This window comes from Haliaeetus leucocephalus, unplaced genomic scaffold (assembly GCF_000737465.1).
Source record: "Haliaeetus leucocephalus isolate CR32 unplaced genomic scaffold, Haliaeetus_leucocephalus-4.0 Scaffold984, whole genome shotgun sequence".
Taxonomy (NCBI): Eukaryota; Metazoa; Chordata; class Aves; order Accipitriformes; family Accipitridae; genus Haliaeetus; species Haliaeetus leucocephalus.
Genome location: NW_010973420.1, coordinates 4032260 through 4056716, shown reverse-complemented (window position 1 = coordinate 4056716; position 24457 = coordinate 4032260). Strand labels below are relative to the sequence as shown.

General features: G+C 38.8%; 1 protein-coding gene across 2 annotated transcripts in view; it reads left to right on the top strand.

Annotated features, from left to right (window-relative positions):
* The window catches only part of IARS (isoleucyl-tRNA synthetase), a 110667-nt gene that overhangs the window by 67353 nt on the left and 18857 nt on the right, over nt 1-24457 (top strand). For both annotated transcript variants that reach the window (XM_010584465.1, XM_010584464.1), the window contains 10 exons: nt 276-423; nt 4445-4565; nt 9478-9569; nt 9937-10014; nt 10494-10615; nt 13739-13841; nt 14054-14137; nt 21787-21961; nt 22743-22855; nt 23136-23231. In XM_010584465.1, coding sequence (XP_010582767.1) covers nt 276-423; nt 4445-4565; nt 9478-9569; nt 9937-10014; nt 10494-10615; nt 13739-13841; nt 14054-14137; nt 21787-21961; nt 22743-22855; nt 23136-23231 — 1132 coding nt within the window. The remainder of the gene's footprint in view (nt 1-275; nt 424-4444; nt 4566-9477; nt 9570-9936; nt 10015-10493; nt 10616-13738; nt 13842-14053; nt 14138-21786; nt 21962-22742; nt 22856-23135; nt 23232-24457) is intronic.

Sequence of the window (24457 nt, the reverse complement as noted above, 5' to 3'; positions counted from 1 at the left end):
ACTATTAAAATTATTCTAGAGTAAAAAAAAATTTGAATTCCAATTCCATATGCAGTATCATAAAAATAATCCTGTAGCACTGGGAAGTAAATTGTCATATGTTCAATATGTTGCATGCTTACAGTACTGTCTTCCTTAGAGTCCTTAGTGTGAAACTGCTCCCTTGGGTATCTTTCTCTTGCTATGCAGCTCTCTAGGGTTTACTGTATGTTTAAGTGCATTTCTCTCAGTGTATGCATTTTTAAGCTTTTAAGTATTGTGTTCTTATTTTGCAGATTATACCTGATCAATTCTCCTGTGGTAAGAGCAGAAAACCTGAGATTTAAGGAGGAAGGAGTAAGGGATATACTGAAGGATGTCTTCCTGCCCTGGTACAATGCATATCGCTTTCTTGTTCAGAATGTTCAGATCCTGCAACATCAGGTACAGATCTCTCGAGTGTGGAAAAGCAAAGTGGAAGGGGCTTTGTGCTTTTTCCACTGTTAGAGTGAATTAGCATTGTAGAGAAATTTAGTTTGGAAGGGAGGTCTGGACTCTGGAGGTCATCTGATCTTTACCTCCTTGTTCAAAGCAAGGCTGACTTCAAAGTTAGATCAGGTTGTATATACTTACTGTTAATTTCTGTGTTATTTGCTGTTTGTACCCTGTTTTATAAAGCTATAATCACCTGCATCTTTCTCTTCTTGACCAAGCTTATTATTATATCGAAAGGAGGAGTGGAAGGTAGGGGACTGTCAAGACATAACAGCTATCATTTCTCAGGTTAGGGTGCTCTTGATTCCCTTTTATTTGAGATAAATGTGGTGCTATTGCGTTCATACTCTTGAAATTAGAGAACAAGGTAGGGACTTTGAGTTTGTGGGGTTAATGCGTACTAAGTGATTATCTGCTGCTAGTCACCTTGCTGGGAACACCAGTTAAAAGCCACGTACCATATGTACTCGAGGGAATCAGTCTGAAATGAACATACAAAGCCTTGTTGGTTTTCTAGTAATTGCCTTATCAGTGTTTGTGTAGTAGCTTGGAGGCAGTAGGTGTCACTAATACTGCCTTGAGTGCTGCTGCGGCTTTTTCTTTGCTGTTACCCTACGTCATGTAGTCAGTCATGGCTACATCACAGGCAAGATGCTGTCGGAGGATGGCGTCTGGACTGCAAATAACGCTGCGCTGAGAACATTGCTTAATAGCATACAGATTTAACACAAATAGAACCGCAAATAAGTAATGAAGAGAAAGTTATTTTCAGTAGCAGCTGCTGTGACAATTTCTTGAGCTAACTCATTTACTGTAAGTTTAATTATGAATCTGCATAAAAATGTTTAACTTGGGAATACTCAATACTGAATACATTAGCCACAGCAAGCAAATTGCCTTCTGTAACATGACAGTTAATTTTTTAAAAGTTAAATTTAAATACAACTTAGAAAAAAAATGAAGAAATGAAATGGAAAGAAAGGTAAACCATCATAAAAGCAATAATGCTTTAGACTTGTAGATTACATTTGAAGTTGACTAAAAAATGCTGGATGAGTGACATGAGTTTCTATACTTTCAGAATGAAAGCAAGATTGAAATTCCTTTCTTATAGTAATTTTTCATTTAAACTGAAGATTTTATGTCTATATTGTATAGTTTCTGTTGAAACCAATTTTAATCTGTCAGCTGAGATTAATGATAGAAGGCTACCACTTGTTAGTGCAGACTTTTATGGGAGAGTGAGAACTAAGCAAAAAAGTTCAAACCTTGTACTACACATGGAATTACAGTAGCAGCCTAATCACTGTGGAGAGCTGCCATTTGAAGCAATAAAGGCAGCTGACTTCAATAAATAGTGCAGTAAATAGCTGACTTATTTAAGTAGTTTTATCTTTTTAACAACCCCTTTTGGGAAGAAAGTCTGGTAACTTCAGATCCTAATATTTAACAAATCTTTTCTTAGGATCCCTAGACAGCATTCATCAGACAAACTTACGCATTGCCCCAAAAATATACCTCAATTTTTCCTGTTTGACCTTTAACTTATCTAAAGTGTGCTTTGCAGCTTTTTGCTGTGATCCCATTAAATCTTGCAAGATCAGCCAAATTGGGGATGGAAGACCCCAGTGGAAAATCCAGGTGCTTAGGCAGATAGTTTTGGTAATTCAGCAGATGTCATTTTTCTTTCTAAATAGATAGTGAAACCATTCCTATGCACCATATTAGGCAAAAGAATGTGCTATTGGAGGTGATAGTGCTTAAATTAGATTTCATGCACAGGCTTAAACAACTTTTTCATTGTATTCTGTCTCCTGCAAGAGAAGAACTATAATCCCAGTGTCCTGGATAAAGTCTAATAATAATTTTATGCTTACTGTAATTACCACAGTAACTGTAGTTGGTAAAATGATTGCTGACCTCACACTGGGACTGCTGCACTTCTGGGTATGCAGATGCATTTCCTTCCTGAGTATCTTCTCCTTTATACTATGGAAGTGGATGCATAATTACGGGGTTGAATAATCCAAACAGATTTTTTTCATCTGGACTCTGAAGGAAGGGAAAGTCCAAAGACTCTTAAAACCAGATGTTAAATACTGTTTGTAAATCGGGGGGGGGGGAAACCCAACAAAACGCAAACCAAACAAACGCCCTGTTTTCAACCAGTGATAAGAACATTCACATGGTAAAGAGTCAGACGGTAGGCTCCGACAAGTGTGCTTATGTGGTGGGTTGACACCTGTCTGGATGCCAAGTGCCCCCCAGAGCTGCTCTATCACTGCCCTCCTCAGCTGGACGGGGGAGAGAAAATACAATGAAAGGCTCGTGGGTTGAGATAAGGACAGGGAGAGATCACTCGCCAGTTACCGTCATGGGCAAAACAGACTCAACTTGGGGAAAATTAACTTAATTTATTGCCAATCAAACCAGAGTAGGATAATGAGAAGTAAAAGCAAATCCTAAAACACCTTCCCCCCACCCCTCCCTCCTTTCCAGGCTGAACTCCACTCCCAGTTTTCTCCACCTCCTCCCCCCAGCGGTGCAGGGGGATGGGGAATGGGGGTTGTGGTCAGTTCATCATATGTCGTCTCTGCTGTTCCTTCCTCTTCAGGGGCAGGACTTCTCACACTCTTCCCCTGCTCCAATGTGGGGTCCCTCCCATGGGAGACAGTTCTCCATGAACTTCTCCAACGTGGGTCCCTTCCACAGGCTGCAGTTCTTCACGAACTGCTCCAGCGTGGGTCCCTTCCACGGGCTGCAGTCCTTCAGGCACAGCCTGCTCCAGTGTGGGCTCCTCTCTCCGCAGGGCCGCAGGTCCTGCCAGGAGCCAGCGTGGGCTTCCCACGGGGTCACAGCCTTCTTCAGGCACGCACCTGCTCTGGCATGGGGTCTTCCCCGGGCTGCAGGTGGAGATCTGCTCCACCATGGACCTCCCTGGGCTGCAGGAGGACAGCCTGCCTCACCATGGTCTTCATCACCACGGGCTGTAGGGGAATCTCTGCTCCGGCACCTGGAGCATCTCCTCCCCCTCCTTCTGCACTGACCTTGGTGTCCACAGGGTTCTCTCACATGTTCTCACTTCTCTCTCCGGCTGCAGCTTCTGTGCCCCAGCAACTTTTTTTCCTTAAGTATGTTATCACAGTGGCGCTACCACCGTCGCTGATGGGCTCGGCCTTGGCCAGCGGTGGGTCCATCTTGGAGCCGGCTGGTATTGGCTCTGTCGGACACAGGGGAAGCTTCCAGCAGCTTCTCACAGAAGCCACCTCTGTAGCCCCCCCCGCTACCAAAACCTTGCCACACAAAGCCAATACAGATTACTTGTGGTCTTGCTTGCAATGCTCTACAGAATCAGCAAAGTGTTATGAAATGTCTCAGATGGGTGCAAACATCAGCATGCTGGAATGCAACAAAATCCACTGTAGGCATGTTGGATGCCTAAAAACTCCACCTGTTTTTTCAGGTTGTTAGGTTCTTCTATGTTTTAATCTGTTGAAATTGTTACATGCTCTTAAAAAATAATTATATTGTTTATATACACTTTCCCTGAATAGAATTCATCTTCATAGTACATTTCTTGTAAATGCTTCAGATCCTCCTAGATGAGGGATTTATGTAAATTCAAGAGTCCTACCCTCTGTCTGGAAGCTATGACTTAGACTGCAAACAGGGAAAGAACGACTGCATACCATTGTGTGCTGTACTACTTTTTATCTGGTTTACCAGATCCAAATAAGTGGCCTCCTTTGTAGTTGAAGGTGTGGTGAAATCAGCAGCAGTGGGAGTCAGGTTTTCCTTAGCTATTTCTCTTACATACTTGTTTGTGGAATTTAATGTTCTCCCTTAGGAAACCAGTGTAACACAGTGAAGGTGACAAAATATTAGTGGCTGACAGGTGATTCGATATAGAGGTTTGAATATATACTCTTATGACCTGAAAATGTGTTTTGTGTTTTTATGTTGATGATAGGATGAGGGAAGAGAATTCCTTTACAATGAGAACACAGTTAAGGAGAGCAATAACATCATGGATAAATGGATTCTTTCTTTCACCCAATCACTCATTCAGTTCTTCAAAGCTGAAATGGCAGGTATGCACATGTTTGGTTGGGTGTGTGTATGGGTGTTTAATTTTTGATTAGAGAACTAGCCATTTCGTCCAGAGATTTCCAGATTCCACATGAGACTTACAGTTCAGATAAAAGGAAGGAAATCTTTAACCAGCTACCATAATACATGGAATGCTGCTTTCATGGGTGTTAATACAGATTTTGCTATGCTTGTTCATGAGTTTTCAAAAAGTGATGAGGGTTTTTTTGTCACGGCTAATCCTATGAGCTCAGTGACGTAGCTTGTTGCTGTAACAACATCTGCAGTGCTTGGAGCAATTAATAATATTATAATAGTAACTGAAAGACAGCAGTGAAAAGGAAGCCAAATAGAATTTGGGGATGCTGTAAAAAAAGGATAAAATGGGCAATGCTCAAGTCAGCTTGTCGTGGTTTCAGCCCAGCTGGTAACAAAGGACCACGCGGCCGCTCGCTCACTCCTCCTGCCCCCCCCCTCCGGTGGGATGGGGGGAAGACGGAGGAGAGGAAAAAAAACAAACCTGGAACCTCGAGGGTTGAGATAAAGGCAGTTTACTGGAACAACACAAAGAAATTGCAACAACAACAATGGTACTAATGAAAAAGTATACAAAAAGAGTGATGCACAGTGCAACTGCTCACCACCCGGGACCCGACGCTCTGCCACTTCCCCCACCGAAAAGAAGCGCCCACCCCCCGGCCCGCTCCCCATTTATATACTGAGCATGATGTCACATGGTATGGAATAGCTCCTTGGCCAGTTCAGGTCAGCTGCCCCGGCTATGCCCCCCACCTCCCAGGTTCCTGTAAAAAAAAATTAACTCTATCCCAGCTGAACCCAGGACACAGCTAAATAAAATAATTTTGAGAGGTACATGAGCACGGGGAATAAATTTTCCCCTGCATAGTTCCATGGAGAGGGTTGCTTTGTAATAGTATTGGGAGTGTGTGCAGCAGGATGGAATAGCATTAGGATATTGCATAGCTGTAAGAAGATACTCTCCTTGTTTTTCTTCCTGCATGTTTTCTTTTTTCATCATCCCATACCTCTCAATGCTCACACTATATTAAGACAATATTAATTGCAAAGAGAAGGTGCTGCAAGAGCCCCCTGAAGTAACTGGTGCGATCCAGTAAGCTTACAAACTTACAGATAAAGTCACAATGGGATTTGGTGCCTTGAAGGGCACTAGAAACCTAGATATTGGAAAGAAGGTGGCTTTTGCTGTTGTAGTTCCTGTTTATGGATAAACTAACAATCCCCCCTGTGTCCTCGGAAGAATTTTTAGAAGCTTTCTGCAGGTGTGCTTGAGCTAGGGGAAGGAAGGTATTAGTGGGATAATAGATAATGAGGAAACAGCTAAATGCCAGATCTGAGTTTATGAGGACACAGGTCAGTCCTCCTCTGCTTCAGTCATCTCTTGTATCTCAGTCTCCCTCTTAGACTGGCATGAAGTTCACTCTCACTAAGACCAGTAAGGTGAGTTTACCTTGCTACAGTAGATAAAGCAGGTCATTTTGGTAATAACAAAATTCAGGTGAGGTCATCGAATAACATTTCATTAAAGGAAGAAAGAATCCTCAAACTACCAAAACAAAAAACATGATAAAAGTTGGCTGTTGTTAATGAAAATGCGGCTTCTTCATAGAAGTTTTGTCCTTGAAATTTGATGGTGGTGTGTGAGTTTCATGTGTTGCCAAACAGAAATAGGCAGAGCCTATGCAAGTTTACACACTGCATGTAAAAAGGAAAATACTTTGAGGGATAGTGGAAAATTCTTTTGTGAATGTGTACCTGGGATCTTGGATTAGTGCATGGTTTAAACAGAAATAGTATTTGCAGGAAGGTGAGTATGGGGGTAGAAACTTGAATTTGCTGCTCTGGATTTCTCAGAGGAAGATGAAGCTAATAAAAAGGCATGTGTCAGCTGACTTCTTTAAAAAGCAAGAAGATCCTTCCAAGCAGGAGAAGAAAATTCCTGTTGGAAAATTACAATGTAAAGACTTTCAAGACTGTGTGTTGGTATTAAACGCTATTGTCTTGTGTTAGATGAAGATAACAGGATGTGCTCATCAAATGGGTGACAAATCTCATTTGGAAATGATTAATAAACAGGATTTTTCAATTTATTTTTCTGCATAAACTCTGAATTCAGTCAGACATTAATGAGGTGCAGTAAATTTGTGTACTGCGACATGATACTCTTGTGCTAATCTCTTAAACTAGTTTGGGATTTTTTTTTTTACAGATTTTCTACTTCATATGACTTGAAGTAGGAAAAATGTCAGGAAGAGGCAAGGGAAGATTATAATAGTGACTGATAAACTCAAATGCTAGGTAAAGGCAATAAATATACTACACAAGCTTCATTTTAGAACCCAAGATTTTGAAAATAATCATAATAATGAAAAAATAATAAACAAATGCAGAAGCTGTTGTAGATGTGGCATGATGTGAGCAAAAATAAATGATTGTGTTCGCCAACTAATGCCATACAACTCTGTTACCTGTAAGATGTTTAAAAAAAAAAAAAAAAAAAAAAAATTGTTGCTTCTGCCATGTCTAAAGCATAGCTGAGGCAGTGGTGCTGATGTGATACACGGGCACTATCTGTCAAAGAAATGGCGCAGTCTGCACTCTGATGTGCTGTTCCTGCCGCTGTGTGTGACCCTGTGTAAGAACACACAGGCTTGAAACTCTAAATGGCAAGGAGACACCACTAACCGGAAAAATGTTGCAATTGAGTTTAGCTGCTTCCATTTAATCGAGTGTATTTTATAGCAGAGCTAAATTTTACACCGATTGCCTGCCTCTAGAAAAATGTTTCCATTAAGTAAAACTTATGTTAATTCTGCCCCAGTTTCTACTAGTAGCTTGAATAGCCAGCAGTATTTCAGCCTAAAGGGAGTCCCTGTCAGTTTAGTATTGACCTCACTTGACTAGACCGAGGGTGGGAAGGGAAACATACCTGTGCACACTCCAACTTTGGGATGCTTTAGGGAACCTAGGAAGACTTCAGAAAGGCATTAACAACCCTCTGCTAATCCTGGCCTGGGGAGAGCTTTTGACTTCCTAGAACATACGCGATTGGAGCAAAAGGAGACAACACGTATCAAAGCAGCATCATTTCAATTATTCATGGAAAATTGGCAATAGTTAAATGTGTTGAAACCATACACATGGCTATTTGTAAGAGGGTTTTTGCTGTTGGGTGTTATCTCTGGTTTATTAGGTGCCCAAAACTGGAGCTGTAGACACTGTCTTCAGAAGCGCTGCAAGTTAGGTAGATGCGTGCCAATAACCTCTTCAGCAGCAGCTGGTACAGCTAACTTAGCTTCACTTTGATAATAACACACTTATCCAAATGAATTGTTAGCTACTGAATAGTAGTATAGTTTTGCCACTAAACCTCATCTTTTATGATGGAAAATTTTGGGGTTTGGACCCTTTGATAAATAGGGCAAGTAGTAAGATATTGGGAAGATATTATGGAAAGTAATAGGGCAAACAATCCTCTGTGTGTAAGGGGGGTTAGAATGCTGTATTTAAAACCAGTAAGCCTTATTATGCTTTTTTCCTTACTTAAGTGCCCAATACAAGAAATTATTTTACAAAACAACTTTTCTCCTGATGACTGAAATTGAAAGAAGAGTATGTGTGTCTCTGTGCATGTGTGTGGCCATGTATATGCATGCCTTTTTCTTGAGACATGAAAAAGTAAGATTTCATGATTCGGTTTATGAACTGGGATTACAGCATTGAGGGGAGAAATGCATGTTTCCAGGCTAACTTGAATCTCTTGTTAAAGATATACTATCCCTGAAGGGTGTTTTTTTAAATTTGTTTTTAACCAGTCTCCTAACTAGATAGTGAATAGCTAGAAGAGAGCTGGGAATTTTTTAGGAATACAAATTCCCACAGAAATAATGTCTTCCCCATCATGGCATGAATCTTCTGAGCATTTGCTTTTTAGGTTTAAATACCAGTGTTCTGCCTTTAAAAACACTTCCATTTTAGAAAAGGCAATGAAAAATGTGGTGGAGCTTTTAAACCAAAGATCTGTTTTATTAGATAGCTGCTTGATTAATGAAACTGATTCAGAATAGAGATCAAAAAGCTCTTTGCTTTTAGAGAAGTTATATACAAGTTTTTCCTTAGAAAACTGAGTCCTATTTAAGGTCCATCCCCACACCCCCAGTTCTCTCACAAACAACTGAAATTTGTTTTCCCAGTTGCATAGTGATGCTTGTGATGACCTTCTTTTTTCTGTTGGCAGTCCTCCATGCTTTTAAGTTACACAGAACTTGAAAATACAGCTATGTTTATCTTCTTACCTCGTCAGGCTTGCTGTTAACCTTACATTCTTTTAGCCTTCTGTGTTACTTAGAAAAAATAATAAAAAATTGGAATTAATTCAGGGAGAATTGATTGAAATAAGTGTCTCATTTTAAATCTGGTGAACAAAAAAGAAGCCATGGGCCGTAATTAATAAAATTTTATTGTATGATTCTGCAATAATTTCTGTTAAACTTCAAGTGACTTGGCTGTATTTACAGCATGTGCAAATCTAGGATTTGCCAAATCCTTTGCGATTAATAGTCTCTTATCCACTATCCTCTTTACGAGTCAGATAAAAGCATAAGGCTTCCATAATGCATGTTTGTGTAGGATTAGGGAAGCAGTTTGGTGGTAGATGTGTTTGTCTTGAAGCATGAGAATTGATGACATGTGCAATTTCAAAATATGTTTTTAACATAATAGTATGTCTAGTCACCTTTTTGATCTTACTAACACATGTGCTTCTGGTCCAGTTTTATGTTTAACACCAGAGCTACAAATGATAATGTATTTCTTTAAGCGAGGAGCTTGATGGAGAGGGTGAATGTTAACTACAGTGAACATTTTTCCTTCTAGCTTACAGGCTGTACACTGTAGTCCCTCGATTAGTGAAGTTTGTTGATATTCTGACCAACTGGTATGTTAGAATGAATCGCAGAAGACTAAAGGTAGGTATCTGCTTCTGCAATCTTGTACTGTAAACAAAATCCTAGTAGTCTATGTTAATTTAATGCATAGCAGCTTCATGGTGTTACACAAAATCTTTATGCTGCATTTTAAATTATATCACTTTGTACCTGATAGTGGGAATGAGAAGTTAACGTTTTTTCCTCCTCTTTGCTTTATGAGGAAAAACAACCAAACAAAATGCCCAGTAATTCTATTTCATTTGCTGGATGGGATTGAGCAAAATGAATACAGTTTGGAAAACCAGTTTATTGCATTAACATAGGAAATTTTTGAGGTTTATCGAAGTGCACTTACTGATCCTAATATTGCAGTTGTTGTTTTTTTCTTGGTGATTTTTTCAAATAGGGTGAGAATGGAACTGAAGACTGCATTATGGCCTTGGAAACCTTGTTTAGTGTTTTGTTCTCCATGTGCAGACTTATGGTAAGGGAATTACAGCCCACTATAACTGTTTGACATTTTTAACATAGTTAATCTGAAAGCATGCATCTTTGTGTCTAAGCTGACCATAGAAACTAGGGATACACAGACTGAACACATGGGGAGAAAAAACATACTGCTACTGATTTGTGTAGCACAGTTCATTTTCCACTTCCCCCTTTAGTTGCTTATCTGCCCCATGGTACTATTACGGTATCGAATACCACCTGTCTGATAAAGAGACATTATGATTTCTTATCTGATGCCTGAAAGTAACATGTAAATATCAGGAAGGGGATGAATAAATAGTAGCAATTTAATAATTTATTTCAGTCTGCATTTTGAATAACATCCCAGTTCTGCATTGAAGACACTGTATAAGGATTGGTTTTGCTGAACTGTCCTTATGCAATTCATAAGTATTACTGATTCATAATATACAAACAATAAAGAAAAGATGATGATTGAATGCAACATTACAGGCACCATATACTCCGTTTATCACTGAGCTGATGTACCAGAATCTGAAGACACTTATTGATCCAGCCTCAGTTCAGGAAAAGAATACTGAAAGCATCCACTACCTCATGCTTCCCCAAGTGAGGTAAGGGACAGCCGTTATGTGGCAAAAAGGGGTTTTGGTTTGGTTGGATTTTGGTTGGTTGTTGTTGGTTTGGCTGTTGTGTTTTTTTTTTCCTTTCACAGAACAGTGCTCCTTCACTTACTTGTGTTTTAAACTGTTTTGCATAACAAGAAAACAAGCTGCTTTAATAACGTGAATATTCCTTCGCCTCAGGGAGAATTTTAGTATGATAACATTATTTTCTATAAGCAAAAAATGTTTAAGTTTTGATTAAGCTCTGATTAACGTTAGTCTCTTTGCTGTAGGAGAACATTTCACTAGCAGTATGCTTCACACCCCACTCTCAATGTTAGCTGGGAATTTTCCTTCCACATTTAGGCAGTAGACTTGTGCTAGGTTAAAGGATTATAGATAGAAAGGAAAACAATTAGGGAGAATGCATGTTCTCAACTCAATGTTTTTTTCTCATGGTGGGCAAGGAATATCCTTTTTACTCTTCAAAATGTGCACTGACTAGAAGCTATAATGCCTACCTGTGAAGGGCCCAAAAGGATTATAAAACTTTCTTGTGGACCCTACATTTGCAAGTATGTGTGCATCCCCCCATCTCTAGGCCTTTCGTAGTGAATGCTGATGCCAGACCCATGTGGTCTGGAATTATTGTTTTGTATGGATCGCATAAGGAGCCAGCAGAGGGAGTTGTTTTGGCTTCAGATCAAGAATTTAGACCATTGACGAGAGATTGCCACTTCCTTATAAGGGGGTACATCGTACAGATAGTTTCTTTGGATGCTGATGGGGGAGGGTTTTTCTGTAAGTGCCAGTGTGTCTCAAAAAGGTTTGGGGCCATGATGGTTGGTTGTACTGGACATACACTCTGGGTTATCCATAGTATCAAATCAACCCAGGTAGAACTTGACAACTGAAGTTGTTTTGTTTTGGGTTTTGTGGGGTTCTTTCTGTTTGTTTGTTTTTTTCTTCCCCCCCCCCAGTCCAGGGAGGCACTAGTATTACAGTAGTCAGTTGCTCATTAGTGCCTTGGTGCTATGTTAGTGGATTAACTATTAAGTTAGTACCTGCACTGCAGTCTGCTGTTAGTCACTGAATGTGAGAGAAGCAAGCTTTCCTTTTGCATTGCAGCTCAATTTGAAAACCCTCAAGGACAAGGGAGCTGACCTTGATACTTTACGTGCCAGTTTGAAAATTTAAATCTTCTAGTAATGGTGTTTCTTTTATGGATACTATATCCTTTGAGGAAGGTGCGTGTTCTTTCTGATAGCTTTAATAGTGAGAGTTACTGCAACAAGGAGTTTGAGATTGACATAATGATGGTGCTGATTTTCTGTTCCCTGGGAAAGTGCTGTAAAGAATATGTAATCAAAGAATGCAAAACTCATCAGTGAGCTATCAGAAATGGTTCTGAGCTCCTGTAGAATGGAGTAATGGAAGGATAGTGAGCTATTTTCAGGAACTTAGTTCAGGCATGGACTTACCATCAGCGTTTAATAGTGGCTTAGTCAGTTTTTATTCCTGTTAGTGCTAACTGACTTGCTGCTGCATCGTGCAAACATATATGATGTGTTTGAGTGGCTTGCACGGCTTTCCTCTTTGTCTTGTACTTTGTTTGGATTTTTGTCTGCTACTAGTTTGTGTAATTTACTGGATCCCCTATGTATAAATTGTTCCCCTTGTCAGATAAAAAGACATGTTTTCAGAACTAAATTATTGTTGAAGTTTTAGTTTTACCTTGAGTTGCTAAGCACATCATTACATTTTTCTTTGAATATTTTTCTGATGACTGCATAAGGACAATATTGTCAGTTAATAATAAGAGACGGGGTTTTTGATGCAGTTACAGAAAATACTACTTTAACAGTATGATGGATATGTACAGATAAAGCTAAGTGACTTGGCCGCTTTCACAACTGAACTTGACTTAATACCTGTGTTACAAGCCCCACTGAGGTGTTATTTGGTTGCTTAGTGTCTGAACAGATTGGTTGCACTAAATTTTGTAGATGTGCATGCAGCCTATGAAAACTATTCTTATTTTGTGGCTCCACAATGTTGTTAAGTAATGGCAAGTAATATTGAAATACTGCCACATTATAATATATGAACCCTTCGGGGAGAAAAATTTTCTATCTCACAATTTACGTGTTTCCAAGTTTTTGGAGGACCATCCTGGAGACTGGCTTTTGGAAGAACAAAAGCTTCAAGAAGGGTAGTAACATCTTAATCAAAGCCTTAGTGCAGAAGATGGGGATACTTCAGTTTTACGTTTTGCTTTACCAGTTCTGTTTTTCTGGACAATCCTTATTGGATGCATGGTTTACACCCCAGTACTTTTGCTGCTTACATTACAGCAAGCAACTTCGTTCATTTTATTCACAATTGTCTTTTGAACCAGTACCTCTGCTCTTCGTATGACACTTGTGCAGTTTTAAGGAGCTGCTCAATTTATGCAGCTACTCAAGAAATCAAGAAAACCACATTTTCAGAACCGTTGGCTGCCAGTACATTTGCAACAAGATGTGAATGTCAGCTTGCTCAAAAAAACCCCCAAACAACCCAACCCCCTCCCCAAAAAGGCACCCCCCCCAACCCTGTCTTGCCTCAAAATGGAAGGGTGTTAAAATGATGAAGACAGGCAAAATGATGAAGCCAGGAAGGATGACAAGACTGTCTAAAACATCAAGCTAAAATATCTAGAATTCCTGGAAAAGATTATAAATTGAGATCCAGTGAGCTTGTTACATTATAGGCATTTCATTGTCATTTTAAGTATTCTGTTTGTAATATCTTTTTGCATCTTCTTATGATATTATTAAAGTAAATCTTACTTTTTATTGAATATTAATAGAATAGGTAGTATGACTCAATCCATCATCTCTATCTTGTGAGAGGTGCTAACAAAAGATGATTTAAAAATTGCTCTGTTTTTTGTTTTCAGCAAGTTATTTCCTCATCATCTTCTCCACAAAGAGAGGAAAAAACCCCTCTTTGTTCATTTTTCAAATTGCCCGAAACAGGGCATAATTGGGTCTCTTGTAGGAAATTTCAGAGAAGGGGGTAAAATGTTTTCAATGTGCTCAAACAGATACAGTGAAAATGAAGCAATGTAATGTTTCCTTTTTAATCTAGGGAGCATCTCATCGACAAAAAAATTGAAAGTGCCGTTTCTTGTTTGCAGTCTGTTATTGAGCTTGGACGAGTAATCAGAGACAGAAAAACCATTCCAGTAAAGGTTAGAACTCTTAACATCTCTTATCAATACCTTGGGATGTGCAATAGCTTTGTAACTTTGGGATAAGCCTGGAGAAATTGAATAATGAGGTTTGGAATAGCAAACAGAGTTCAACAAAAAAATACTTCAAATGATAAATAGTAACTTCTGAAGTTCTTTATTTTCAGTTGGAAGGACAAAAGTTTCTGGTTTTTTTTCTTCCTTCTCCCCAGTATCCTTTGAAAGAAGTAGTTGTTATCCATCAGGATCCAGAGGCTCTGGAAAACATCAGATCTTTAGAGAAGTACGTGCTTGAGGTAAGAACATCACGAATGTGATGCTTAACTGGATTGTGTATGTCAGTTACCTAAACAAACAAAACCCTAACCTTCCTTGTTGATGATATTAATAACTCACTAGGTAAAATTAATTTAAGAGAATTGCAATGAAAGGGGTTATCAATGGGTACTGTGTACAGAAATGAAGGTAAATGGGTGATGATCCTTAGTCAGTTGTAGTACTGAGAAATACTTAAATCACTCAAACTGACCACACAGGACTAAGAGGCTATTAGAAATGTTCTTTTTCTTGATCAGTGAAAGGAAAAAAACATTTTCTGAATGAAAATAAAACAATAGTCAACTACATGTTGTCAAAGAGATGGATTGCAAAATTTGTGATCTCCTTCAGTTAAAGGGCATTAAAAACAGTTTGACAGTAAGTAGAAGTGTTGATGGAGAGAAGGAGTTCCACATAAGGGACAATAGGGGACCAGTCCAGATTTTTGCAAGACATTGTTTAGGAAATGAAATGTCAAATAAATAAGATGCTAGTCTATACAATTTCTTACACTCATCTGCTCCTGTATGCCACTGCAATACTCTTTTAATGTGTGTCCATTAGAGAAATGCAGCCTGCCCTACTTCTAAATCTTTGTTTGGATAAAAGCCCCATCATTCAAAAGAAAAGTAAGCCTTCTTCGTTTTTTGAGCTTAACTTTCTGAAATTTGCTGCACTTTCTGCTTTTAGTCAGTCATGTAAAAATCTATAGCATTTTAAGAAGTGAAATGAAAAAGGAGTTTGTTAATAAATGAAGTTTATTTATATATTTATTTATATATTTATTATTTATATATATATATTACAAATAGACCATATGCATCTTCTTTCACACCTGTGATGTACAACTGAAATCAAACAGTAAGAGGCAATAGTGAGAAGGAAGAGTGTTTCAGCTACAGGGATGAATTTCGATGAGCCATGTTTTTTTATTTAAAAGGAAAAGCTGGCAGGGGTGGGGGGAAGGTACTATGCCAGTATGCTTTTGAACGTTTTTCTAGGTGTTGGGGCCTTCAAAACGTCTTGCAAACCAATGGTTCTTACTGCTTAAACCTGCCATGATCATGCATTTGGTATACATGAGCTATGCTGTGCGTAATTTCTCAGTGTTAGCAGCCTAGGGGCTTTATAATTGCTTTGCTGAACAGGGAGTTAGAGGTAATATCATCTCCATTGTAAGACTGGAGACCTTTCAGAACCACTCTGGAAGGCAACGAGGGAAGAAGGAAAACTGGTTAAGCAATGCTGTTCTTTCTGAGCAGTCTTAATTTCCTCTTGCTGTAGTTGTTTTTCCTTGGGATAGATGATCGCTTTTCACCCAGATGTTTCACTGTGTTCCTTGGGGAGATAAGCCAGACTTCATCTTTGTATGTGTTTTGGGGAGGAAAGAACTGCATTTCGAATAGTGGCTCTTTGCTAAGAAAGCAGAATTCTAAAGGAGCTGATTTGGTGTTGATGTTGGGCAGAATGCATGCATTAGTCTTGAATATAAATTGGGGATTACTTCACGACAATAATTTCTGTGTATTAATCTGTCTGGATTTTCACTTGAATCCTTCCCTTATGTAACCTTGTTGTATCTGTGTGTAGCTCTTAATTCAACGAGGCAGAATACATGCCAGCTTTTCTCTCTGATGAGAACTGAAGGAGTGGTCTTGCAAAACAAAAACACCTAGGTAGTTGTTCAGATGATCTTCCCCATTCAAGACCTCCTAATAAAAATGTTTCTGAGGAAGGGATACTAGCCTCAATGCAAGGTCCTTGTTAGAGAAGTTAAGTACAATGTAATACAAAAACTAACCGCCTCCCCGCCCCCAAATATCAACTCCTTAACTGTTAGAAGAGATTTCATGTACAAGTCTTAATACAGTTTCTGAATGCCTGTGAACTGCAAGCTTAGCCTTCTCATGTCTTGCCCTCTCAAATCTACTTGTTTGAAACAATCTCTGTTTAAATGAGCAGAAACTAGAAGGAAAAAAAAAATTTGAACAGCAATGTAGTTGTACATCTGAACAGTTTATGAAAGACTTCCTTCCCTTCCTTCCCCTGATAACTTCGCATCTGGAAAGGTGAGCCATAGAGTGTACTTTTCATTATCCTCTGAAGTCTGCCCTCTTCCTGTATTTTAAGTGCCTGTAGCCTATATACTAAAAAGAGATTACTGTTTTAACTTAATTCTTTGTTCTGTTTTACCTTCAGTGTACTTCTCAGCTACTGTCATATTAGTGTATGGTTTCTAGGCATCCAAGCAGAGTAATCAGGTGGGAAATGTAGGGATTCTCCACAGTTCAGGGTGGTTCCTTTCCTTCAGCTCCGTCCACAGCACTGAAGCTTTGAATCTGACACTGCAGAGGAACTTACTGTCTCATTTCTGTCTTCAGGAAATTCTTTCTTTGTTTCACCTTAGGACCTCTATACTTCTTAAGAGCTGATGTAATATAGGACTGGTGGGTTCAGCAATCTGTCTTTAGTTTGTGTGTCTGTTTAATGGTCTCTGGTTTATTAAATAAAATTTATTTCTACTAATAATTGACCTTTGACCTTCCTATCGTCTTTCATTTGTCACAATCTGTCAATTTTCAGATCATTTTATATACGTTCATGACAGTCAGTTCCAATGGCTGTACTAAGGCATGCTGCTGGTAGTATGTGAAGCATAAGGTTATGATGCTTTCCATGTAATAGATTTTTTTCTTTTTTCTTCCATAAGTGTTTGTAACATTTTGCATTCTCTAAAGTCAGTGAAACAGGTCTTCAAAGAGAAGTGAGATGTAAGGTCTTTTTCTATTATAATAAGCACTGGCAGTACAGTATCTAAGGATTTTCTCCCTTGTCCAGAAATGGCATGTACGCTTCTTGCTTTTAGTTATTCCTTTTAGTTACTTGCTTTTAGTTTAGTTTTATGGGACTTAAATTCTTAAGAATTGTGCACTAAAGGAATTTTAATTAAAAAAAATCGTAATTCATTTGCAAGTGGGATTTTAAGGCTTTTCTGTCATGTTAACGTATTGATTATTTCTCTTAGACTTGGCAGTTATGATGCTTCACTTCAGAGTTGCTATTATTATTAATCATTTCAATACATGGATCTTTTCAATAGCAGAATTTTGTGAAATTTAGGTTAGTGTCTATCATGTTTGCTTGATCTGAAAACTGGATTTGTGGATTTTACGTAATCCAATTTTAAGGGAGATGAGGTTTGCTTGCTCAAGTTACTTCCAAAAAGATAGCCGACAAAATTTGCTGTCAACTTCTACAGCTAGTAAAAGGTAACAAAGGAACCTAACAATTTGATAAATTATTACATAATTGGATTGTACAAAAGTATGTCTTAATTTATGTTCATTTGCTACTGCAAACAAAGTTAAGATATGTCTCATGAGTAGATGAGTTACAAGAAACTCAAATACCTTTATGGAAGCACAAATACAAAATACTGTCTATTGTCCTATTTTTATTACGTATCTTAAAATTCAACAAGTTGATGCTGAAGCTTAGTATGTGTTTTATTGTATTGCATAGCAGTCAATCTAGTTGTTTACTGGGATGGTTCAGAGCTAAAGAGGTCAATGAATACAGGCAGACTGGGTAATATTACTTAGGCTGTATTTGCAGCTTTGTTCATCAACCTCCTACATATTCAGACCTTTAGAACCTTTAGTTATTGCCAGAAGTGTGTTTTTAGTAAATTTGCAGGTGCCAGAGGTAATCTGTAAGAAAAATTACACCATTTAATTTCATGCTGTTGCTGACAAAAGAATTTGGAAAATACACTTGTCAATCCTTAGAAAATTTCATTCATTGCTTTTTCAGAAGTAGCCGTAGTCTTTGATCTGCAGTCGTACTCTCTCATCATCAGAACATAGCAAATCATTTAAACAAATGGATTTTAATATTGGAACTGTCCAGAGTATAGAGTTGTCATGCAGAAATGGCCAAGCTCACAAAATGAAGTAAATCCAGAAGGCTTTTAGCAACTGAACACAGTTGCATTTTATTCATTAGTATTTGAGGCCTTTTACAAGCCTAGTTCAGGACTTCTTTACCTAACTGCTTCCAGGGAAAGGTTTTATTTGAGTAAATTTTACTCTATGCACAATCAGAATCTTGTTTGCATCAGACTTTTGTATGCCCTTCAACCCCGGCCCCTATGTATGGTTATGATAAAACAGAGAAAATTGACTTTTCATCAAATCCAAGGTCTACCAGTATTTCATAACGTTAATGGTGTTACAGTAATGTAGTAGACTGAGTCCATTGTCCCGGTTTCGGCTGGGATAGAGTCAGTTCTCCTTCTAGTAGCTGGTATAGTGCCGTGTTTTGGGTTCAGTCGGAGAAGAATGTTGATAACACACTGATGTTTTCAGTTGTTGATAAGTAGTGTTTAGACCAAGTCAAGGGTTTTTCAGCTTCTTATGCCCAGCCAGCAAGAAGGCTGGAGGGGCACAAGAAGGTGGGAGGGGACACAGCCAGGACAGCTGACCCAAACTGGCCAAAGGGGTATTCCAGACCGTGTGACGTCATGCCCAGTATGTAAACTGGGGGGAGTTGGTCTGGGGGTGCGGATGGCTGCTTGGGAACTCATCAGTCGGTGAGTGGTGCATTGTGCATCACTTGTTTCGTATATTCCAATTCTTTTTTAATTACTATTGTCATTTTATTATTGTTGTTATTATCATCATCATTATTATTATTTTCTTCCTTTCTGTCCTATTAAACTGTTTTTACCTCAACCCATGAGTTTTACTTTTTCTCCCCAATTCTCTCCCCCATCCCACTGAGGGGGGGAAGTGACCGAGTGGCTGCGTGGTACTTGGTTGCAGGCTGGGGTTAAACCTTGACATCCATGAGTGGGCTGAATTAACTGATGCATGAACTGTGGTAGTTGTATGGTCCTTCAGTATTTTGTTTCTTACAGTATTACATAATCAATATTTGTTTTCTTTTTTAGGATGTTAGCTTAGAGAGCCTAGACCAGCTGAAGCACAGCACTGGCATTTCTCTTTCTCTGTTCTGAGAATTGAGTGTAGTTGGGCTGCTGGTCGATCTGATCATGGCTGGCACATGGCACCAACAAAAAGCCCTTGTACATAGGAATGCCTGAATCCACAGGTCTTTTCACTGGCAATGGGAAGGACTGGTTGCCTCAGTTTGTGTGTATGAGACTTGAAAGATGTGTTAAGGAGCTAATTTTGATTTATTGGGAAGATAAGAACTACTTTAAGTCAAAGCACTATATTGAGACAGATGTAAACAGACCTAAGATACAGGCTTACTTTTTTTTTTGAAGAGTCACTCTTTTTTTTTTTTTACTTGATAATGTATACAGAAGAACGGTTTCCTAATCTAATTAGCATAGAAAACTTGTCCTGATGGAGTTGGCTTGTATGCAATTTATCTAATCAGGCCTCAAATCATCTTTCAGTTGGTGCTATTTTTTTGGTTATCTGTTTTTCTCCACAAGGGTGTCATTTACCACTTGTGGGCTCACTTCCAACAGCACCCCATTAAAGCTGAATTTCTGAAGTACATAATTTTCATTAGATCTCCTAAAAGATGTGTTAAATAAAATTAGATTCAGTATTCTTGGCTCCTCATGTCAGTAGCACTTCCTAGGCAATTAAGCTGTAGCTCAGAGGTTGTATTTAAGCATTACTTCTCAGTTTAAATGTTTGGCTACTTGCTAGTCCTGTCATGCTGACGCTACCATTTACTTCTGCTTCCTAAATGACTTGGAGTAGCTTGCTTGCCAAATGCACTTGGTGATTCTGTATCACGTTGATGTGAACTCTAACAACCTTCTAGTGGAGATTTAAACACAAAATGCTTCATGTATTGGACAGCCTGACAGACAAAACCTGCTGAATTATAGTGAAACGTGCTCCTGATATGTGCAGGTTTGTACCTGTAGTAGAGTTGCATGTCAGCAATTAAAACTTCCCAAGATCTGTCCCTGGTACGTTACACCAAGAATAGAGAGTGAGACTGTGAAACTGGGAATTCAGGTATAAAATCCTGCCTTGTGTGTGTTTCTTACTTGGCTTTACAAAGCAGGAAAAAACAAGCTCTCCTGAAGACACAAAATAACACTGGGATACAGTGCTGTTATTTACAGGAGGTATACCAAGACATTATTTCTTGATGTTATTAATAACGTGTGTAATGCATTTGTTCATTGGACAGAATTAAGTGTGGAGTGGTTTGCTGTGTATTTTCAAATTTGGCATTGTATGATGGTCAGGGTGTGTAATAAGGTTTGTAGGGTTTTTTTAATAGTGATTTTTAATGTCTTTGTGATGAGGGATATATTTGTGCTTAAGAATGTAAGAAATTACTTAGTGGTTTAGACTCACAGCTCATCTTAGCACATCGTACTTTCTCCTGCAATGGTAGAGTCCTCTTAGAGAAAGCACAAGCATCTGGCCACTTCTTGCAGTAGGCTCCTGTCGTGGTCACCATCTGCAGCTAGTGTATTAAAGATACTCAAGGGCACATGCCTGCCTGTTCCCTTTAACATCTTTTCATGTGCCTACTGTTATGAGCTTAATTCCTTTTGGAACTTCGTGGTACGCTCCTGCTTACCTCCTCTTGTGGCATCAAGTTCCAAGTGTTAACTACTTGTATATCTCTTTTAAACCAATGTCCTACTATTTCCATTGCATGCTTCCTTACTTGAGGGGTGGTTTGGGTTTTGGTGAATAACAGTTTTACATTCCTTACCCACCTTTTCCATAGTTTTTTAAACCTCAATCATATTCCCCTTCAGCTTTCTTCTCTCCAAAGAGTTCTAGCCTTGGTCTTACCTCATGTGGTAGCAAAGATCTCTTCTTAATCAGTAGTTCTGTAAAACTTCCCACAGCACTACTATATTCCCCTTCAGATATGGGGACAAAAACTGCACGCATTACTTAGAAACTCGGGCGTGCCCACGTTTTATGTAGTGGCAAAATAACATCCTTGGTCTGGGGCCCCTCCTGAAGTTGATGCAAGTTTTATAAGCTTTTTTTGTCTGTTCCAGCACGCTGATCTTGTGCTGCAGGGCATAGACAGAAGTTTTTATGAGCAAGGTGCTTTTTTGAACAGTAAGGACCTAGAATAAACAGATAAGGAAAGAGACAAAATGAGGCAGTAGCATTTGTACAACCTAAAACATAAAATTGTCGGTTATAGTTTTCTGGCTAAATGCATACTGAAAGGACTATTTCAGCAAAATTGTTCTTGAATTTTGCCAGGCCATTTTCTAATGCCATCGCACACAAAGGTAGTACTTTTATCTCTTCAGGCAGTTGTTACGGTAAAATAAAAAAGGCTGTTGAATAGGGATCTGATTTGAGTTAAGAGTTGACTGGTGTCTATTAATAACACAGAAATGTCTACCTAAAGGCTGAAGCGGAGGATAGGATCTTCTGCTGAAGGGTAGTTTCAGTATTGGTTGGGTTTGTTTGCTCTTCCAGTGTTGGCAAATGACTTAGTTCATAGCGACAGCCATATAAAAAATTTGCAGCTTGAGACTTATGACTTCCCTACTACTGTGGCCCCTGGTTTTGTACCCTTTCCACAGCTGTCAGAGGTGGCTGTTCTTTATCTTCTTTTTTTTTTTTTCTTTTCTCTTGGTGTATTTATATAGGAACTAAATGTACGTCAAGTGACACTATCTACTAATAAAGATAAATATGGAGTCCGGCTGAGAGCAGAACCGGATCACATGGTGCTTGGGAAGCGTTTGAAAGGTGCATTTAAGCTTGTCATGGCTGCAATCAAAGAGCTGAAGAGTGAGCAGCTGGAAGAATTCCAGGCAACAGGTATGTAGTGGTACAAACCACTAAACGATGGTAATGTTGACCAAAAAAAAAGATCCAAAATCCTTTGGCTCATCAGAAAAAAAATCAAGCAATTGCACTTGATTTGTGTGTGTTAATTGAGCATTTGCAGGAACAGACGCAAAAGTATCCTTCTGTGGGCTTAGGGCACTTAAGGCCTACTTCCCTGTTGTTATCCCTATTAAATTTTATGTTAATGAGAATAGGAGAAACGTTGGTTTTGTTGTTTTGCTGACAGATTAGAAGTGGCTGTGTAGACTAATCTCACACTGTTCTCCTGTTTCAGTGCTATGGTAAGGCCAAAATGAAGTAGAGACTAAGCTGTTCCATAAGACCAAATCAGATTTGAACAAGTATATGTGCAATAGTTTTTATTCTAAAAGCATTGCTTCAATTACAGATTTACAAGTGGGTGTGAATTTTCCAGCTATAGCTGTTTAACTGCTGAAATGTAAATTTTGATTTAGTTGAATGTACAGGTTATTTTTAAGTTTTATTCCGTTTCATTCAAACAGTACACAAACAGTTGCAGAAGTGTCTGCATTTGAGTGAGTTCTGCTGCCTGTAGAAGTGCTTGTGTGAAAAATCTGAATGTGGGGTACTTCAGTGTTTCTTATTAGTGCTTAACTGCTGTTTAACTGTGTCACAAATATACTGCATTTCATCTATTTGCAGTCTGATACTTATTTAAAGCTTTTTTGAATTTAAAAGAATTTTTTTTACTCTGATTGTAAGAGATGCTCTTCATCTGCCAATTCTGCAGGCACCATTGTTGTAGAAGGACATGAACTCCATGGGGAAGATCTTCGTCTCATGTATACCTTTGATCAGGTTGCGGGAGGATCTGCCCAGTTTGAGGCACATTCCGATGCTCAGGTACTTTGTTGGTTATTTCTTCTTTTTTTTTGATTAAGGGAAGAGTTCCTCTAGAAGTAATATGAAAATAGTGAGGTGAAAGCTGGGGTGGCTTTGTTTGTTCAGGTAGGCTCCTGGAATTTGTTGAACTATCTTCTGAATTTTGGAGATTAAGTACTCTCTTCAACATGATATTTTGTAAGTGAGGAGCTCTAAGAGTGTACCTGAGCTTCTGAGTGAGTTAATAGTAGCTTGTTTCAAGTTTGTCACCTATTCAGCTGTCTTCTGTGCATTACCTCAGGTTTTAGTTCTGCTAGATGTTACCCCGGACCAGTCCATGGTGGATGAAGGAGTTGCCCGGGAAGTGATTAATCGCATCCAGAAGCTTCGTAAAAAGGTTAGGAAGCAATAGTTTGGAACAAGACATTTTAATTTACTTTTAAGCAATCTTTGGGCAATATGCAGCGGAAACTGACCTTTTTAATTAAACATGAAGCCCTGTATCATTTATTGCTCATATATAGCTTCCTGATCGGACATAAATGATTGCAAATCATTATTTTCATTTTGAATTCCCATATTCCTAAGTAACTCGAGTTGAACAATGAGCTTGCTATACATCATCCATAGTCAATTAACTAATTTATTTATTTTACTGAGGTCCTCTTGTTTTCTATCTTCAGCCACAGTTCTTTAATAACTGGTTCAGTCCCAGTTAAGCAGCTCTCAGGCCTGCCTGCCTCCTGCCAAGAATCACGTTCTGTTCCGTTTCGGTTCCGGTGTGTTACGTCAGCTGGGCTGGTGAGAGCCAAGACGTCTGAGCCTAGGACTGCTAAAAGAAACAAACTCGTGTCTTAGCAAATTGCAGGAGGCATTTCGGGCACTGATACCTACATTAATGATTCCACTCTAAATTGTTCTCAGCATACATACAAATGATGCCGTCTGACCTTGATGTTAAAGCGCTTTGAACCAATGTAACGTCCTTCTCTCTACAATACTAATCCAGAAAGAGCTGCACTCGTTATCTCCATTTTGTGCCAAGGAAGTGTGGCCGTTGTGGAGGTGATGACAAGCCTACAAAGCCTTTCATCTGGAGAGGACATTAAGTAATATTGAACTTGGTACAAAGAATTCTAAAGCTTTCAGAACCCGCAAGTTTAAAAAAAACCAGCACGCAAACCTAAACAATCCCCTGTCCCCTCATGCACATACACATTGCAGACGTGGAACGTGTTGTTCTATGATATATGTAGGGTTTTCCTACTCGACTAACTTGGTCACAATGTGCTGGAATTTGTGTCTTTTTCAGACTTACGCCTGAAGAACTCTTGCAAGAGCTCTAAATGATGTGTAGAGAAAATTTTCATGGGACATGTTTTTGGGAAAAGATATCTGTACAGTTAAGACTGCATGAATCTTCAATATAAGACTGAAAAATGACAATTTTGTACCAAAATAGTTACATGTATATATGTAATATATATTAAAACACCTATGTAGATTAATTTCTGTGTAAAATAAAACCAGAAAGGAATATAGCCATAAAAAGAAAGCTCTCTCATAAGTTACTGGATGATTTAAATTTACTTTTGTAATGACATAAAGCCATAATTTATTCTC